This window comes from Eleutherodactylus coqui, chromosome 2 (genome assembly GCF_035609145.1).
Source record: "Eleutherodactylus coqui strain aEleCoq1 chromosome 2, aEleCoq1.hap1, whole genome shotgun sequence".
NCBI lineage: Eukaryota > Metazoa > Chordata > Amphibia > Anura > Eleutherodactylidae > Eleutherodactylus > Eleutherodactylus coqui.
Window position 1 is genome coordinate 179,785,424 of NC_089838.1, and position 19,564 is coordinate 179,804,987.

The window sequence follows — 19,564 nt, forward strand, 5'->3', positions numbered from 1 at the left end:
TTTGTTTGTAGTTTTCAGCCAGCGCTTCCTGCACATGGGGTTCAAAAATTCCGCCACTGGGAAGCACTGGCTCTGATTGGTTCTTGAGCACCGTTGCTCAGCCAATTATTGCAGCGCTCAATGCAATGCAATGGCTGTGATTGATTCATCGAGTGATGCAGTGATTGGTTGAGCCACAGCGCTCGAAAAACCAATCAGAGTCAGCTGGGTTTTTTTATGCAGCTAGAGCTTATTTTAGGGACAAACAGTAGGACTTCCTACTGTAAAAGTTGCATCACACCACACAAAAACCGCAATATCATGTGATACAATGCAACACAAAAGTAGGCTCCACAGGGAAACATGGGCTACAAAACATTGCAAATCACGGCTGTATAGGGCATGGCACGATTTTTCTTTCTGTGAAAGTGCCCATTGGAAAGCATGGGCTTCACATATATGCAATTTGTAGCGTCTTCGCATCACAAGAAGATTGCGCTATTTTTCTACCAGTGTGAAAGCGGCCTAAAAGGTACAGGACTGAATTTTTTGGCCAAGTGCTGTTTGTTTAATTCTACAGACAGTACCCAATCCCATTAAAGCCTTGAAGCTATATACATGATCGATTTTTACATGAGCTTACTTATTATCCACGTTAAGAAACTCATAACAGGTCCTATTCCTGCCCATTTTCATGGACAAGAGTAGAGCATTTCGATGTGCAGGGTTTATATATATCGGACAGCACATAAACAGGTGTCCATAGGCTATCCAATGTCAGTTGTACCCTTGTTTCAATATGGCTGTGTGTTTCTTACATAGATAGACCTGTGGTGCTATGTCTGCAGCATGTCAATTTTTGCTGTGGATTTTCACTACAGACCTTACTTTTTCAAATGAGGGGGTTTAAATCAACAGCAAATCCACATCAAAATTCTCAAATGTGTAGCTGCAGCTTTAAAGGGTCATTCCAGGCTTTAACTATTGATTACCTGATCCAGGATCAGACGTCCAGGCCTGGCCACAATGAGGAGCTGGAACAGTAATAGGAGGCAACGCTCCCATTGATTTTAATAAGAGTGAGGTGGTGATAATGACTGGCCGGCTGCACTTACCGCGAATGATCAGCTGATCAGCCCCCGTCAATCAACTATTGACGAGCTATCCTGAGGATAAGTCAACAATACTTAAAGTCCTGGAATACCTCTTTAATGCTAGCAGTAAGTTTACAAAAATATGGGTTGATATTTTTTATATTCCCAGTCAAGTAAAAGGCAGTCATTAATAAATAACTTGAGTTGATTTTTCAAACATGACATAGTTTAATGGAAAATACGCGTCATTCAAATTAAATTTGCAAAGGTGAATAAACCTTGACGTCACAAGGAAAATAACAGCTAAAGGATTATTTTTTACACATCTCTGACAACTGAGGTTGACACTATAGAAGCAAATAAGTGTACATAATTACTTACATCCATTTGATCCTCCTTTGCATTGTAGTAAACTATATCATTAGCCTGTCAAAAACAGATAAAAATTGACATTTTAACTATAAAATATAGTTTAGATATAGTAACACTCCAACTTTTTAATAAATTTAATTACATACTGCAGTACAAGAAAAAAGAAACATACATGTAACATGGTGCCCGGGATTACAGAAATAGCCAAGCTGGTTGAGCTACATTGTTTCTGCAATTTGGGAGTTACGGAAACACCGTAGATTGCTGTGTTATGCCATTTCTAGAACTGTCATTCACTTTTATGGGAGTTCTAGAAATAGCATAAAACAGACAGTTTTACTGTTTCCATAATCCCAGCCAGCACTGGTCGAGGCATTAGAACAGCTATTCACACCCCAGCCATGATTGGCTGAGGTGGTAATACTCCTTTAAGATGAGAATTCCCCATCAATGGCATGGACAGTGTAGCACTCGCAAACATTATTGCATTTCAGATTTTGAACATACTTTTATTATGTATTAAATAATTTGTGAAATTTTTAATACCAAATACAGCAAATATATGTCTACTTCGGTACTGGTGCATCTTGTTTCCACCAGAGTTATGAGTGGAGACATGGGCTTGGTGGGTGGATCTACAGGGAACACCCACAGCTCCGGATTGGCTAGCAGATTGACATCTGGACTGAGGCGAGCTGCGGCAACTCTGATCCTCCTGCTGCTCCTGGCCCTGGTTGATGGTGTACTTCGTCCCAATCTGCACCAAGGTGAGCTGTGCCCCTGCTCTGCTAAGCTGCTGCAACTGTGATTCTTCTGCTGCTCCTGGCTCTGCTCAACGATCTACTTCGGGCCAACCACTTAACCCCCGGTCTCCAGCATGTCTGCTCCTCCGGCCAGCGCTGTAATGTTGAATTTGTCGCGACCACTTAACACCCACTGACTCCCACTGTGGGTGACGCGGCTCCCCGCTGTGGCTGACTTACCAACGTTCCTAGCTGCTAGATGATTCCTAACCCTACGCGTCAAATGAACACTAACTCCTCACCATCATCCTAACCCCTAACCGGCAGCTTCTTCTCCTGAGTGACAAAGCAGAACGCCTGTATCTGGCGTCCTGTGGCCATAACAACGCACCAAAAGCTAGGTGAAGGTGTGTATCCGATAGCTAATACAGAGCTGTGGGCGCTCCCTGTAGCTCCAGCTGGCCAGCCCATGTCTCCACCCATAACTCTGGTGAAGACAAGATGCACCAGTACTGTCTACTTCTATAGCCAATACACATTGTATATAATTTAGTCTCTAGCAGATATTTGTATATGTTTTTTAGTGCATATAATACATACACAGAATGACTTTACAGTACATTACCGAATAAATAGCAGATGCATTTAGCGATTATATAGGAAACAAAAGCTGTATAGGAACAGAGCTGCCTCCCCCACAAATAGCACAGTAGAATTTCAGTTGCTTTTGTTCAGCTGCTCTCCTCTATTATCTAATGAAACTGCTATCAAATAAGCTACTTTATCTACTTAAATAATTATATGGTGCATAAAGTACATATAGATTTTGCAATGCTAGGAACAACTATATTATTTGGTCACTGAAATGACTTTATTACATCCAGGGCAATTAAACATCGGAACTATGGAAAATAGTGGAAAAATAAAATACACTTATCAGTGATGTTGCAGGAAATAACAAAAGACCAAAATCTCTCCAATGATAAAAGTATATGATGCTGAATAATTCAATAGAAATGCACCTGGCTGGCTCTCAGAATACCTTTAAGAAATAGGCTATCTATAATCTGATTTCTTCTCTTTTTGTTCCCTAGTTTTTAATTTGAAACTCTATTTTAGCAGAAAAGGTTGGAAGAATTCTCTATGAGCGGTGAAACAGCATGGGAAATTATATTTACTTTTAAAGCCAATGGATCAGCAGCTTCATTCTATTCTTCCATTAGTTACAAATACCTCTTGCACTATATTTGACTCTTAGGATTGCTGGTGACAAAATACATTTACGTGTTTAAAAGGAATGTGGCTTCAGAACATGACCTATTGTTTAAAAAAATCTTGAAAAATATGTTTTAATTTAAAAATAATCCTGTAATCCTGCAGTTTTTACTCTGCCTGCTGACACTTCCTGTTCTGTAGAAATCACTTCTCAAAAGTCATCTCATCTTCACAGGCGGGAGTACAAAGATAGATAATACAGGATCCACCATTCACAACAGGTGATGATCACAGCTTTTCCATTCCCCTCCCTACACATTGACCTCTGTAAATGTCAATGAGTCCCCTTCTGTCCAGTGTGTATAGGGTCCATGTGGTGTTGCAAACATGTTTTTAAAATATTGTTAAAAGCAGCTTCTTCAGGATGGAAGCCTTAATAGCTACATACAGGAAATAGAATAAAAATCTACAATTAGAAAATAAAATCATTTAGAATTAAAGAATATGTTTCACTATCTGGTTTTAATTTGTAGAAACGCTACAGATGATACATTCCTTAAAGTAAAGCACATATTTAAAAACAACATTTCACCTTGTATTTTTTAAATGAACTCTTTCAAGACTAGAGATTATTCTTTTTTTATTTTTTCCCCATTTTCCAAGATCCATAACTTGTTTATTTTTCCATTGACATAGCCGTATCCAGGCATGTTTTATTGTGCAACAAGTTGTATTTTTTTAATTGTACCATTGAATGCACCATATAATACAATAAAAACATAAGCAATATGATTTATGTGGGTTTTACATTGTTTATTTTTTAGGGGGAAGATGGGAAAAGGGGTTTTTCTAACTTGCAATATTTTTTTTACTCCATTAATCTAGAATTCAATGATCATGGGTTCCAGTTTGTATGATTCATCTATCTCATATCTATCTAATATCTATCTATCTATCTATCTATCTATCTATCTATCTATCTATCTATCTATCTATCACATATCTATCTATCTATCTATCTATCTCTCATATCTATCTATCTCTCATATTTATCTATCTATCTCATATCTTTCTTTCTATCTATCTCATATCTATCTATCTATCTCATATCTATCTATCTACCTATCTATAGGTCTTTTTACATGCAAAGATAATCTTTCAAATGACTGACAAATTGAAAAATTTAGTGATCTACTTGCATAAAGTGTTAATAGCCATTAACACTTTATTATCTTCATTTGGATGAAAAAGGACCTCTACTAGTTGTTTGCAGAGCCCAGCATGTGCTTAAACACACGCCCATCAAATAGCAAATAGCAGCACTGTTCTCCTCACAGCTTCCGGCAGATTACATTGTTCTCTCCTGGCTAGTGTAAACATGCTGTGGGGAGAACTGCATGCAGTCTATTGAGAGATATATGTGTTTGCTTTATCTCTCAGTGGCTTAACGATGGATTTTAAGTTAAACTTAAACTAAAGTTAAACTTAAAATCATCGTTCAAATCAAAAGTGCACGATGCCTGCGTTTACATGTAACGATTATTGCTCATTTTTGGTCATCTGAATGAATTTTGAGCAATAATTGTTGCGTGTAAAAGGGCCTTATCTTTTCAAAACCTTGACTTCTATTCTGCTATAGAATAACCCTGGTAAATTATTAAAGTTATATTACACAAGTGCCTCAATATCATCTAAGATGTTCATAAAAAATCATGAAAATTCTGCTATCTAAACAATACTAAGCCCTTACAGTGGCAATCAATGGTGATAAAAAGATCAGGTCAACATGAATCCTATTATTTGGAAAGTTTTTCAAAATATTTTCCAACAATATTTCTAATAACCTAAACAATGGAAATTAAAAAGGAATGATTCTTATTATTGGGAAAGTCAAAATAAGAAAAAGTGATTGGTATTTCACAGCTTAAATATACTAAATGTTAACTGTCAATAATAATACCAAATGTCTAGTCTTAAGCACAAATGCGATTATGTCTTTACTCTAAATAGAAAATTATGTACTAATTAATTTCTCTCTATATATAGTGGCTGGAGCTTAGTTTCTCTAATATAGAGCTCCAAATCTCCTACACATACAATTGAGGGTGCATTCACACGAACGTATATCGGCTCGGTTTTCACGCCGAGCCGATATACGTTGTCCTCGGGTGCAGGGGGGGAGGATGGAAGAGCCAGAAGCAGGAACTGAGGCTCCCGCCCCCTCTCTGCCTCCTCTCCGCCCCTCTGCACTATTTGCAATGAGAGGAGGCGGGGCTAAAGTCCGGGAATTAGCCCCGCCCTGTCCCGCCTCTCCCCATTGCAAATAGTGCAGAGGGGCGGAGAGGAGGCAGAGAGGGGGCGGGAGCCTCAGTTCCTGGCCCTGGCTCTTCCATCCTCCCCCCCCTGCACACGGGGACAACGTATATCGGCTCGGCGTGAAACCCGAGCCGATATACGTTCGTGTGAATGCACCCTTAGGCTTCAAATTGGACCTCCGATGCTGAATACGTCGTACATAATACAATTCTGTCGGCCTGAAGCCACCACTAAAGGTGTCATAAAAGCTTAATGCATGATGTTTTATACACTATACTTAATAATTATTCAGTATACAGCAAGCTACAAGATTCTAAGCAGAATATTAAACCTAAGCATGACATGATGTTAATCTGTGGGTAATTTCTTAGTTAAAGTACAATATTGCAATGTATGCCTGTTTAAAACAAACCATACAAAAGAGGGGAAAAAAAGGAAAAACAACAGGTCACCAGCCAACCTTGCCAAAGGACAGAAGCACAGAGACGCTTGACTATGCACAGAAAGAATGCAAAAAAGAAAAAAAGAGATCCAGCTCATCCAATTTGGATAAAAATTAGAAAAACACTAAACTTTAATTTGACATACTTCTAAAAAATTGTTTAGGCTGTGTAGTCCAAAAATGACCATAAAGCGTAAAAAAATTCTTCTCTAAACTCACTGAAGCATTTCCGGTGTCACCCAGTGCTCTTAGTTGTAGCAAGGGAAATAAAAACACCACAGTATATTTAAAACCCTTAGAAGTCATCACATGGTACCAATTAAAGCCACATGATCATGAGATCAAAGCTGTAAGTGTAAGGTTGTAATTCTACAATCATTTTGCAAACTTCAGCAAAATGAAGACACACCCACAAAAAACACCTGTACACACAGAAACCACAAAATATAAAATAGTTCACATAAGCAGAATAGGTGAATTTCAGATTGATCCAAAATTGCAGATGATCTTTGAGTAACATAGCGCTTTCTTTGAAGTAATGAAATAACCCCAAGACATAAACAAACTAACCTGCGAATGTCTACTGCTGTATATGTGAAAGACCAGCCCTTCAGCATCAGTACACAGGCACATGTGTAGTGCAATAAAGCTGCCACACTGAACCTTCTAGTGCTTAAGTGGTAGTCATGTACATGTGTACTTATTACGTCTAGGGGTTCTCAATGGTGCTGGAAATGCATAGGTGGGTTTAGAGTATTTTTTTCACGTGTTTTGGTCATTTTTTGGTCTACAAACCTTAATATTTTTTTAGAAGCATGTCAAATATAAGTTTGTTTTTATTTATCAATTTTTCGAGATTGGATGAGATGGACCCCTTTTTCTCTTTTTTGCATTCAGATCAAACATAGCAGGTTAAGTCAGGTGTAAAAGGTGAACATAGGAGTAAAGAAACACATTTATTGTAGATAGACAAATTGTTGCAGTGTACAAAGCTACAAAAAATTATAAAAGGGACCTTAGATAATTTTTCATTTTTCAGTTATGCGCATATTAACCAATTTATTAGACAACAGTCTGTTTATGTTTTCTGCAGTCACTATCTAAGCACAGCACAGGGATACCATTCCCTAGCATTAATAGCCATGCTTCTATAACTCTTGTCATATTACATTTGCAAGGTGACAAGCAATAGCCCGAAGGATACCTTCACGCTCACAAATCAAGCCATGTAAATATTGCTACCCACAGTGAAAAAGTGCTAATTTCAACTGAAAATATATCATTAAATTTTAATGGGTTGTGAATGGTTTATAGCATTCTTTTTTATGGTGAAAAGTCTTCATGAATATTTGAAAAGAAAATTTAAACTAATATGAATCTCCTGCACTGAAAGAACATTGTGGCAGTGTGATGGATATAAATACTTTTAGTATGATGCAAGTATAAAAAACATGCCTAAAAGCAAATAAGAACATTGGTATAAGCTAATATATATTATGCTATGAGTGCAAATATTCGAGACTGTGGACATTGAATAATTCAGTTATTTTAGATTTTGATACTAAACTGAAAACATTGAAGTATAATATTCACCAGTGATGTAAATTTTAGTCTTCGAATGGTCCTTCTTTGTCAAAGTAATGAAAATTCTATTCATTCGTTAATTTGGGGGTTTCGGATTTAGTAGTTTTCAGCTATGGCTTTCAAAAAATATAATTTCATTATTCTATCAACATAGCCAAATGAGGGCTTGTTTTTTGCAGGTTGAATAATATTTTTCAATAGTACCATATAATATATTGAAGAGCTATTGAAACATTTTAAGTGATGTAAAATGGTAAAAAAAAACAGTTGCGCCATGATTGTTGAGGTTTTCTATTTACAGCATTCACAGTGCAGTAAAAATGATAAATTCAATTTATTCTCTGGGTCAATATGATTACAGCGATATCAATTTTTTAATTTTTTTTTCATGTTATACTACTTTAAAAAAACTTAAAAGCAACTTAAAAAATGTTTATGTTGCCATGTTCTGAGCCCATAACTTTGTGTGAGGGCTTCTTTGTCCTGGATGAGTTAGTTTTTATTGATCTGGATTTCGGGTTCATATAACTTTTAGATCACTTTTTGTTACATTTTTTACAGCTCTTACCGGGCTGGACAAATGATGTGATATTTTAAAAGTTCAGACTTTTATAAATACAGCAATACCAAAAATGTTTATTCTTAATGTTTAGATTTAAATCGTTCTTTTTTAAAATTTTAGTAAGCTTAATTTTACATTATATTTTCAGTCCCACACTTCTGTATTGCAGTATACTGTACCTTTCAGTGTTAGCCTATTTACATCTGCCTCAGGGCTTATTCACACGAGCGAATATTGGCTGGCGTCTTCATGGCTGGCCGATATACGCTACCATGTGATGCACGGGCTTGGCATATATGTTGCTGGGTGGGGGGAGACAGCTTAGCGCTGCTAAGCTGTCTCCCCCTTCCCTCCCACTCACCGACTCACCTCCTCTCTCCTCCCCTCCGGCTGTTTGCAATGGGAGGGGGCAACACAGGGCAGAGATAAGCTCTTGCCCGCTCCCCTTGTCTGAAGCCAGTAATGGGAGGTGGTGAGATGGGGAAGAGCTTAGCTCCGCTCCCATCCTGTCCCATCCAATTGCAAACAGCCAGAGAGAAGGAGAGAGGAGGAGAGAAGGGGGAGGGAGTTTAGCAGTCATGCATTGTTTTCGATGGAGCCATTGGCAGCTGCATTGAAAACAATGGTCTGCCGGTACCCCTGCATTGTTTTTCAGGGAAGGGCTTTACATATAAGCCCTTCCCTGAAAAACAAAAATTTTTGTGTAAAAAAAAAAAATAATAAAAAATAAACTTACCTCTACACCACTACTGTGCCCCCTGCGGGGATGAAGAACACATCTGCCGCATGCGGCAGATGTTTCCTTCATCCCCGCTAGTAAAAAGAATTCCCTGCTGCACCTGCCACATCTCTGACAGATGCAGCAGAGGAATTCTTTAATTTTCTGCCGCAGCTGTCACACATGACAGCTGCGGTAGAGGATTCTGCTGCTGGCACCCCATCAATTGATTTCGGGGAAATGCTTTAAATATAATATATTGCTCAGCCAATAACAGGGAGCTCTTGCCGAATGAATGACGCCGAAAAATCTATTTTTTTGTTTTTACAGCACTTTTACTGGATTTTCAGGGAAGGGGTTATGTTTAAAGCCCTTCCCTGAAATCAATTGACGGGGTGTTAGCAGCAGAATCCCCTACCGCAGCTGTCATGTCTGACAGCTGCGGTAGAGAATGAAAGAATTCCTCTACTGCATCTGTCACAGATGTGGCAGATGTAGCATCAGGGAACTCTTTTTACTAGTGGGGATGGAGAAAACATCTGCCGCATGCAGCAGATGTGTTCTTCGTCCCCGCAGTTGACACAGCAGTGGCGGAGAGGTAAGTTTATTTTATTTTATTTTTTTTACACAAAAATTTTTGTTTTTCAGGGAAGGGCTTATATGTAATGCCCTTCCTTGAAAAACAATGCAGGGGTGTCGGCAGACCATTGTTTTCAATGGAGCCGCTGGCAGCAGCCACGGCTCAATTGAAGACAATGCACAGACCTGCATTCACGGGTGTTTTTGCACATACATGGGTGCGCACTTATGTACGCACCTATGTACGCAGAAAAACACGCTCGCGTGAAGCCACCCTCAAACACAGTTTGCACCCACCAGATTTGGACTGAGTCTACTCCATACTAACCCTGTGACCTATGATATACATGTATATCATTGAGGGGGGTTAGAGTAGCTAAATTGTATTCACACTATGTTTATGGACTATGTCTGCAATATGCATTTTGACAGGAGAATGGCCTTTCCACATGTATACCGTGATGTAAAATAATATTAGTTTCATATGGGTGTATGTTTGCACTATAGATGTAGTGTCGCACTGTACTATGGCATTAGCATAGTTGACTCATGCTACTTGTTTAGCACACCCCTCGTTCACTTAGTATTAAAGTAGCCATCCTAGACAAAAAGTCTACAGATGTTTGGCGCTATGCTATTAACTAAGGGGCCTTTTAAAACTGAACGTTTTTCTGGATTTGCAGGAGTGCGGGCATCTGAACAATAAGAGTTCCGTGTAAATGCCCGGATGATCAGAACAACGAATGATAATTGTTTGTCATTCTGTTTCTGCAGCAATAAAGATTCCGACAATGATCAGCCTGTACTCATCTATGTTTACTGTGAATGGAGGCGGTGGCCAGAGTGATTTCCGTCACCCTACACCTCCATTTACTGAGTGATGCACAAGAGTGATTATTGCTGCGCTTTTGCGCCTGCAAGTCTTCTCATTTAAAGGGCCCTTAGTGTGCCAAATTTTTCTTTGCCATTTGTGACATCTCTATATATACATCTTTGCATTATTTCTAATAAAATACTACATAACAAATCTATTTTTTACAATAGTCAGTGGCAGACGTATGCAACTGCATAGTTATACTGTATCTGGCATTAAGGACAAGTGGTAAATTAAGTAGACCACACCCCCTGAGCTATTCCTCATACTTGGCCATCCCATTCCCCACTGTTGTTCTGCTATGTCATGGCTATAACCAACACTACATTTCTGTGATGTAATGTTTAATTGTAGTTAAACAGTATTCCAAAGTGTCGTCCTTTATAATCCTCTCTCTGCCTGTTAACCGTTCAAGGCCCCCTGTCCACGGGCGTGATTTCGCAGGTGGTAAATCGCCGGCGAATCACGCTGTCTGAAGCTTTCCATAGCATTGCTATGGAAAGCGCCGGCCCTCTTTCCACGAGCGGAGAATCATTGCGATTCTCCGCTCACAGCCGGCAGTTCGCAGCATGCTGCGAATTCCTGCTATTCTCCGCGATCAGCCTATCTGTCAGATAGGCTTACAGCGGAGATTCGCTTGCCGGCTCCTGCTCCCGGGCGGCGGAGATCTGCCGCAGAATACCGCAATGCCCGTGGACAGGGGGCCTAAGTCAGGAGCTTAGAAAGAACAGCATTGCAACAGAGGAGAGGCAAGAAATGATTTAGTTAATTTTTATTTTTAAAAAAAAATTGAAAATGAATAATTAAACGCTGGAACACCGATGTACTACAAGTCCCAGTATGATCTAAAATGAATCACTACACACCGGAACCTATTGTTAGATAAATGTGTACAAAAATGCTGAAGTACTACAAGTCTCAGCATACCATAGTAATATTTATGTAGTGACCTAAAGCGGTCACTACAAAAATATTGTACATAATTTTATAATATGGTTATGTTTCTTTAAAAATAGCAGACTGGAGGACCATCAAGTCTAAACCAGGGGGTATAATTTCCAAAAAATTGCCAAAGGCAGAAAAAATAGCCTAATAGTTATACCTTCCCAAAAGAAAATGATATAAAATGATAAACTTTATTGACATGTATACGCTCAAAATATGCGCGCTTGAAGGCCTCGGTCAGACAAGCAATGCTTTAGCACATGAATAGGAGCGCTTAAAAAAACAACGCACATCGCTTGTAGAAAAATTGCATAAACGGGGAAATTTGCACTTGCATGTCCTATCTTGTGCAGGTGCGATTAATTAGCGCCTCTAAAAAACGTACATGTCAACGCTTTCATTAGAAAGCATTGGTTCTAATTGAGCCGCTTTTTAAACACGCTTAATCATGCTCTTAAAAAAACGCTCGTCTGACTGAGGCTTAAAATTAAGGAATAGGTGGCTGAGCCCATAAATGAACTAAATGTATATCGCTAGGCAGACTGTAAGGGCAGTTGTCTTTAGTCACTAATATATTCACACAAGATGCAGTGTTTGGGGAAATTACATAACTGTTGGCAACCAAGGGCTGCATCCTCTCACCCTTCTTCTTTAACTTATGAGTGATAATGCAGAAAATAGACATAGACAAATTGGAAATCAGGGTTAAAATAGGTGGAAGAAGCATCAACAATCTCCATTATGCAAATGACACAACTCTGCTTGCAGAAACAGAAGCAGGTCGGTAACAGCTGATATGTACAATTAAAACTGAAAGTGAAAAAATGGGCCTCTACCTGAATTTAAAGAAGACTAAAATTATGACAACTGCAAAAAATGGCCAATGAGGTCATAGAATGCATGCAGGACGTCATCTTCGTTGGCTCAAAAATTGATAAGGCTGGAGAATCTATGCCAGAGATAAAACATATGATAGCATTAGGGTGAAGCGCAATGCTAAGCATGGACAAAATTTGGAAAAGTAGGGATATCGGCATAGCAACTAAATGCTAGATAGTGCAAACTATCGTATTCCCCTTAGCTATGTATGGATGTGAAAGTTGGACTGTGAAAAAGCTGGTAGAAGGAGGATTGATGCGTTTGAGCTGTGGTGCTGCTGAAAGCTGCTGCGTATGCCCTGGACAGCAAGAGTAACAAATAGAAAAGTCCTGAATCGTATAAGACCCAATATATCACTGTAGGGCGAGATGACCGGATTCAGACTCATGTATTTTGGCCATCTAATGCGAGCAGAGTCACTAGAAAAATCTATGCTTAGATAAATCAGTGGCAAAAGAAGATCTGGCACGATGGCTGATACTGTCAAAACTGATACTGGCATGGATATCCCACAGCTAAAAAAAGCAGTGCAAAACCAAAAAACAAGGATGGAGCTTGCCTTTAGGGTCATCGAGGGTTGTGAATAACTAAACGACTAACAACAACAACAGAGCCATCCTTAAACCTAATCTAAAAAATCATGTAACACATGTCCTCCCAATATGTTTTGCTACACAGGCTTTATAAAAGGAGTTCAGGTAGGTTACAGTGAAGGCAGTGCTGCGCTGAGAGGGTGTGATTATTAGATTTCTAGCCAATATGAGGGTATGTCTATGCAGCACCAATGAGCAGTGGTTCTATCATGGATGACAGCTCAAAGGGAGTAATCTATCCAATAGGATATAGTAGCAGAGGGTGTTCTATAGAGTGCAGTTGCTGGCACATCAACAGGCAAAACAGAGTATGCGTAGTCCCCTCTGCCCATGCGTCAAATGCCACATAGACTCAGTGTCCATGAAAAAAATACATATATACATTGACATTAGCAAGAAACAAGGCAGATACAGCTATATCATTGCAGTGAGTGCCGATATGCCTGAGAGTAAACTAGACCTTTGTCTAGCCTCGAGCCCTATACTCATGGGAGGAACCAGAGTTCATAAATAGCTTTACCTATCTTTGGAGAGTTCAGTAGAAGGAAAACAGATACAGAGATATTTCAGTCTCCTTCCGTTATCAGAGAATGCATTGCAGGAGAGATGTAGTTAGAAGAAGAAGAAAGCTGGATAAAAGATAGCCAGGCAGTTCCTAACTCTGAGGAAAGAGGAGTAAAGGTGCCAGATATGCTGCATTATACTGATGGCGGTATCTCCAGTCACCAAACTCTGGATTCTGATATACGGAAATTGGACTGTATTGGACTTTGCCTTGTTTGCCTGGAACTGCAATAAAAAAGGGAATTTTACTGTTTCACCCTTACCTCACCTCCTGGAGCTCCTTCCCACTAGGGAAACATCTGTACTACGTAGCATCTCTCCAGGAGCAGGGACCACAACCCTAATCAACCATAAACTTTGTAGAATGACCGGCTGGGAGTTCAACCACCAAGCTCCCCCTCAGACCCATTTAGTTGAAGCATAGCAGATTGGAGTCACAGTACATAGCCACAGTGAACCCAAGCTGATATCCCAACTCCCGCACCGTACATTTACGCTTTCAGCGTCTGTGCAGAAGACGACACAGTCATTGAATAAGTCATATGATTTAATCATCTGCCAGTCATCACCTTGAGTGTTATAGACATGGGGGCAGCTGCCATCCAGTGTTTATACTCTTTATCTATTGCCAACAGGGGCTTTAAACTAATAGTGCTGTAGCAAGAAATTAATGAATTTAGAGTTGTCAAGCTAGTTCAGTACTGTTTATGACAATTTATAAACTTCATCAGAAAGTGGTCAACCACTTTAAACAATAAACCCACACAAGTGCATGCTGCCTTTGATGGTGCTGATATGTTTTTGCTGTGCTATACCACTATCTCAAGAGTCTCACTCCTCTGGCTTTACTATGTAGCCTGATTATGTGCCTGCACGCTGATGCTTCCTATTACGACCTTAGGTCTCATTTCTCTGCCTCAGTGCCAGCCATTTTGTATAGAACTATTACTTTGTCAGTCCTGCTCCTTTTTGCCTAGCACTCTCTTCTTACTCCTTCCTTTCCCCACGCTGGCCCCTCTGAGACATGCAGAGGGAGGAGGGATCAGCTGGGACAAGTAGGAGTTTATTATATGGACACTTTGGATGGCCATGGACTCTCCATGGGATTTGGACATTGGGAGGCCACCCAAAATCCACATATGATAATTCAAAATTGTCAAGTCCATCAGTTCAATCATGCCCAAATGTTTCTGCTGAATATTAACCCTTTCCAATCCACTGTCTGACCTCTGAAGACATCATGATTTAAGGTTGTACAGCTTCGATGTTGGAAGACATCCGTCGGGGTTCTCTAACTGTGTATTGCCAGCCTTTCTGCTGTTGAAGCCTATCCAACGTGTCACCTCATGCGGTCCTGGCTTTAGCGAGCATATAGCGCCGTTGTATAACAGCAGAAAAAGAGTAAGCCCCCTAGGAAAACCAGGATACAAATTGGATTGGAAAGGGTTAACACTGGATGCTGAATGAATGAAGCCTTTCTTACTCTACTTTCCTATATGACCTTGAGAAGGTGTTCCAGTAAAATTAAATTATCCCCTATCCACAGGGCAGGAGATAAGTGATTGATTGGCAGGGTACCAATACTGATCACCAGAATGGGGGGGGGGGGGGCATGTCCCCCTGAGAGACAGGCAAATGAATGGAGCTGCAGTGCACATAATCGGCCACCATTCTGTGGATAGGGGATAACTTTATATTACTAGAATACACTTTTAATGAGATTCTAAAGTACCCATAGAACTAGATATAGGCAGAAAAAATGCATGATTGAATAACCAGGCAAATTGGCCATTCAAGAATCTGAGAAAAATGGAGAAGAACCCTGTGAAAGTTATAATAACATGTTAGACAGACAGGCAGGCAGATCTCTTACTATTTAATCAGATTAATCATTCTCTACATGCACATTTTTGGTTAGTCATTGTTGGCTTCTACGAGTCATACAGGGCAACTATGCTATTTGCAGTGTTACTATAAAAATAAGTGTTTATAGTTTCCATGATTTATTCTCCCATATTACATACCAGAGATAGTTTCCCAGTAGCATTACATCAATCTACAAAATCAGACTGCAGTAAAGAAAATGTAATTATCCCCAAAATGTAGTTTACCGTCCAGGATTCTAGTGCAGACACACATGAGAATTGAGGTCTTCTCGACAAGGGAGCCATCACTTCGGTATTTGATCAAACAATTGCTTTAAAATCACTTTACAGCAAGGTGTAGTGATTTACAATATATTACTGTATTTTAGCTTTAGACTTTTTTGCTGTCTTCATAGTTCAGAATCATAAATATATAGTAGGCTTGGCAAGAAAAAAGAACAGCCTGCATTTGAAACACCACATATATATTCAGCATCATTACAAATACTGGTAATGATTCATATGAACTTTGTGTTGGAGGACTTTTATATTTTAAACAATATGTGGGCTGTACAACTCAACTAGCGATTTAGAAAGCTATCTAAAGAGTTTTGATGATTAAACTGCGTAATGTGAAAATATGACAAGACTCAACTTCATAAATAAACACCACATAAGGGCCCTTTAGCCATATAAACTGACAAACTCTGTTAACCATTTTTTTTTTTTCAACTATTCAAGATGACATTGACAAGTAATAGTAGATGTCTTTCACACATCCATAAAACCCATAATTATATAGTTTTAGAACAGGAGTGCACAACATGTGGCCTGGGGGCCACGTGCGGCCCACAATTGCACTCTGTATGGCCCCAGGGCAGAGATAGATCTGTGTGTCTGCTCACATTTAGTTTTCATGTCAGGATGAAGAGGACTGGCACATAGTAGGGCAACAGGAAAGTACTAAGGCTGCACTGTTTAGCCATGTCTGGGTCCCCTGTATAAAAGGAAAACATAGTCTCTCAGCCAGTTTGGCACTCCAGAAATCAGTTTATGAGTTAAAGGCATTGTATATACATGCAGCTCTGCCCATATGCATTAGGACTTATTAAATGCCAGGCCATTATCTCAACATCCATTATCTACAATGCAGAGAACCACATGCATTGTCTCCTCCTCTCTGGCATGCTAAATGGGGGAAGAGGTAACCCCCTTTCTCTCAATAGGGGAGGGTCCTGGAAGTGAAACTTATTTTGATCTATTATAGTATATACAGTGGGGGGAAAAAGTATTTAGTCAGATACCAATTGTACAAGTTCTCCCACTTAAAAAGATGAAAGAGGCCTGTAATTGACATCATAGGTAGACCTCAACTATGAGAGACAACATGAGAACACACATCCAGAAAATTGCATTGTCTGATTTTTATCGAATTTCTTTGCAAGTTATGGTGGAAAATAAGTATTTGGTCAATAACAAAAGTTCATCTTAATACTTTGTTATATATCCTTTATTGGCAATGACAGAGGTGAAATGTTTTCTGTAAGTCCTCACACGGTTGGTACACACTGTTGCTGGTATGTTGGCCCATTCCTCTATGCAGATCTCCTCAAGAGCAGTGATGTTTTGGGGCTGTCGCTGGGCAACACGGACTTTCAACTCCCTCCAAAGATTTTCTATAGGGTTGAGATCTGAATACTTGCTAGGCCACTCCAGGACCTTGAAATGCTTCTTACGAAGCCACTCCTTCGTTGCCCTGGCGGTGTGCTTGGGATCATTGTCATGCTGAAAGACCCAGTCATGTTTCATCTTCAGTGCCCTTGCTGATGGAAGGAGGTTTGCACTCAAAATCTCACGATACATGGCCCCATTCATTCTTTCATGTATACGGATCAGTCGTCCTGGTCCCTTTGCAGAGAAACAGCCCCAAAGCTTGATGTTGCCACCCCCATGCTTGACAATAGGTATGGTGTTCTTTGGATGCAACTCAGCATTCTTTCTCCTCCAAACACGACGAGTTGTGTTTCTGCCAAACAGTTCTACTTTGGTTTCATCTGACCATATGACAATCTCCCAATACTTTTCTGGATCATCCAAATGCTCTCTATTAAACTTCAGTTGGCCCCGGACATGTACTGGCTTAAGCAGGGGGACACGTCTGGCACTGCAGGATCTGAGTCCCTGGTGGCGCAGTGTGTTACTGATGGTAGCCTTTGTTACGTTGGTCCCAGCTCTCTGCAGGTCATTCACTAGGTTCCCCCGTGTGGTTCTGGGATTTTTGCTCACCGTTATTGTGATCATTTTGATCACGGGGTGAGATCTTGCGTTGAGCCGCAGATGGAGGGAGATTATCAGTGGACTTGTATCTCTTCCATTTTCTAATTATTGCTCCCACAGTTGATTTCTTCATACCAAGCTGCTTGCCTATTGCAGATTCAGTCTTCCTAGTCTTGTGCAGGGCTACAATTTTGTTGCTGGTGTCCTTCGACAGCTTTTTGGTCTTCGCCATAGTGGAATTTGGAGTGTGACTGCTTGAGGTTGTGGACAGGTGACTTTTATACTGATAAGTTCAAACAGGTGCCATTACTACAGGTAATGAGTGGAGGACAAAGCAGCCTCTTAAAGAAGAAGTTACAGGTCTGTGAGACCCAGAAATTTTGCTTGTTTGTAGATGACCAAATAGTTATTTTCCACCATAATTTGCAAATGAATTCGTTAAAAATCAGACAATGTGATTTTCTGGATGTGTTTTCTCATGTTGTCTCTCATAGTTGAGGTCTACCTATGATGTCAATTACAGGCCTCTCTCATCTTTTTAAGTGGGAGAACCTGTACAATTGGTATCTGACTAAATACTTTTTTCCCCACTGTATTTAGGATATGCCATAAAAGTCTTAGATGGGAATACCCTTACGGCACTTCGAAGTGGTTCAGTATGGCAATGTGGCCCTCAGATCAGAAAAAGTTGTGCATCCCTTTTCTGTTTTAGAAGTTAATCTGAGTCAAAATTTAGCTGCCATTTTAATGTTAACCTAATGACTGAAATAATAATCTCTGAAATTAGTGGCAAAATATGAGATTTAGTAAAATTCAGGAATAAAACATGGCTGCTAGTACTTATAGATTTAGTTGAAAAAAAGAGATTAGTTGTGACTAGTCACAACTACAGTAAATGCATGTCTACACACTAAGATCAGACATTCCGTACATCAAATTTCCTAAACTACAATCAAAATAATGTGTATGTTCAGGAGAGGTACTGCTAAGAGAAATAAAAGTGGGCATGGCCCTTATGCTCAACAGATCACTGGAAGGCCTAACAACCAGACTCATATTGCTCACTTGGCATTAACATACACTATATTGACAAAAGCATTGGAACACACATAGAAGGTGATGAAATTCTAATTTATTCACAATTTTCAATACGGTGTTGGGCCGCCTTTGGCCTCAATGACTGCAATGACCCTCCTAGGCATGCTTCTCACCAAGCTCTGATAGATGTGTGGAGGGATTTGTCTCCATTTCTTGAGAAGAGCTTCACATAGTAATGCGAGGGATGACAGGCATGTTGGCGTGCATTGATACAGTGTTCTATTTCATACCAAGAATGCTTGATGGAATTGAGATCTGGACTTTGGGCTGGCTAATGAAGTTTGTAGGAATTCTGCTCCTCAAACCGAGCTTCAACATTGTGTGCAGTGTAACATGGTGCTTGGTCATGTTGGTAGAAACCCGGAGCTATTCCAAAGTATTGCCACAGGGTAGGTAATGCCACATTATCCAGACTGTTGCTGTATCCATTGGCGTTGAGGCTGGATTTCCCTATAACCAATGGCCCTAGACCTTTCCAGCAGAAGCACCCCCACATCACAATAGAACCTCGTCCAAATTTCACTGTTAGGACAATGCAATCGCATAGAAACCGCTCTTTTCTCCAGCCATTCCAGGTGCCTCTGTGCAATTACAGCTATGGTGTTGCGCTTCTGTGCAGCCGCTCGTCCATGGTAACCCTTCACGTATAGTTCCCTATGAATGATTCTGGTGCTAACAGATGTTCCAATGGCCTGTGAGACATCCTGAGCGAGGGAAGGTCATATGTGTTATGTCTTTAGAGCTGGTATACAGTTTTGTTGTCTACATTCTGTCAGTTTACAAGTTCTTCCTGAATGTGGCAGCACTACACACACACCAGACATACCTATTGCAACTAGTTTGGCAGTAGAGAGGAGCCAAAATG

At 39.9% G+C, this 19,564-nt stretch overlaps 1 protein-coding gene across 1 annotated transcript in view; it reads right to left on the minus strand.

The window, feature by feature from the left end:
• Window positions 1-19,564, minus strand: part of CACNA2D1 (calcium voltage-gated channel auxiliary subunit alpha2delta 1) — a 640,389-nt gene that overhangs the window by 338,382 nt on the left and 282,443 nt on the right. The window contains exon 5 of the mRNA XM_066592011.1: window positions 1,455-1,499. Within this exon, the coding sequence (XP_066448108.1) occupies window positions 1,455-1,499 (45 nt within the window). The remainder of the gene's footprint in view (window positions 1-1,454; window positions 1,500-19,564) is intronic.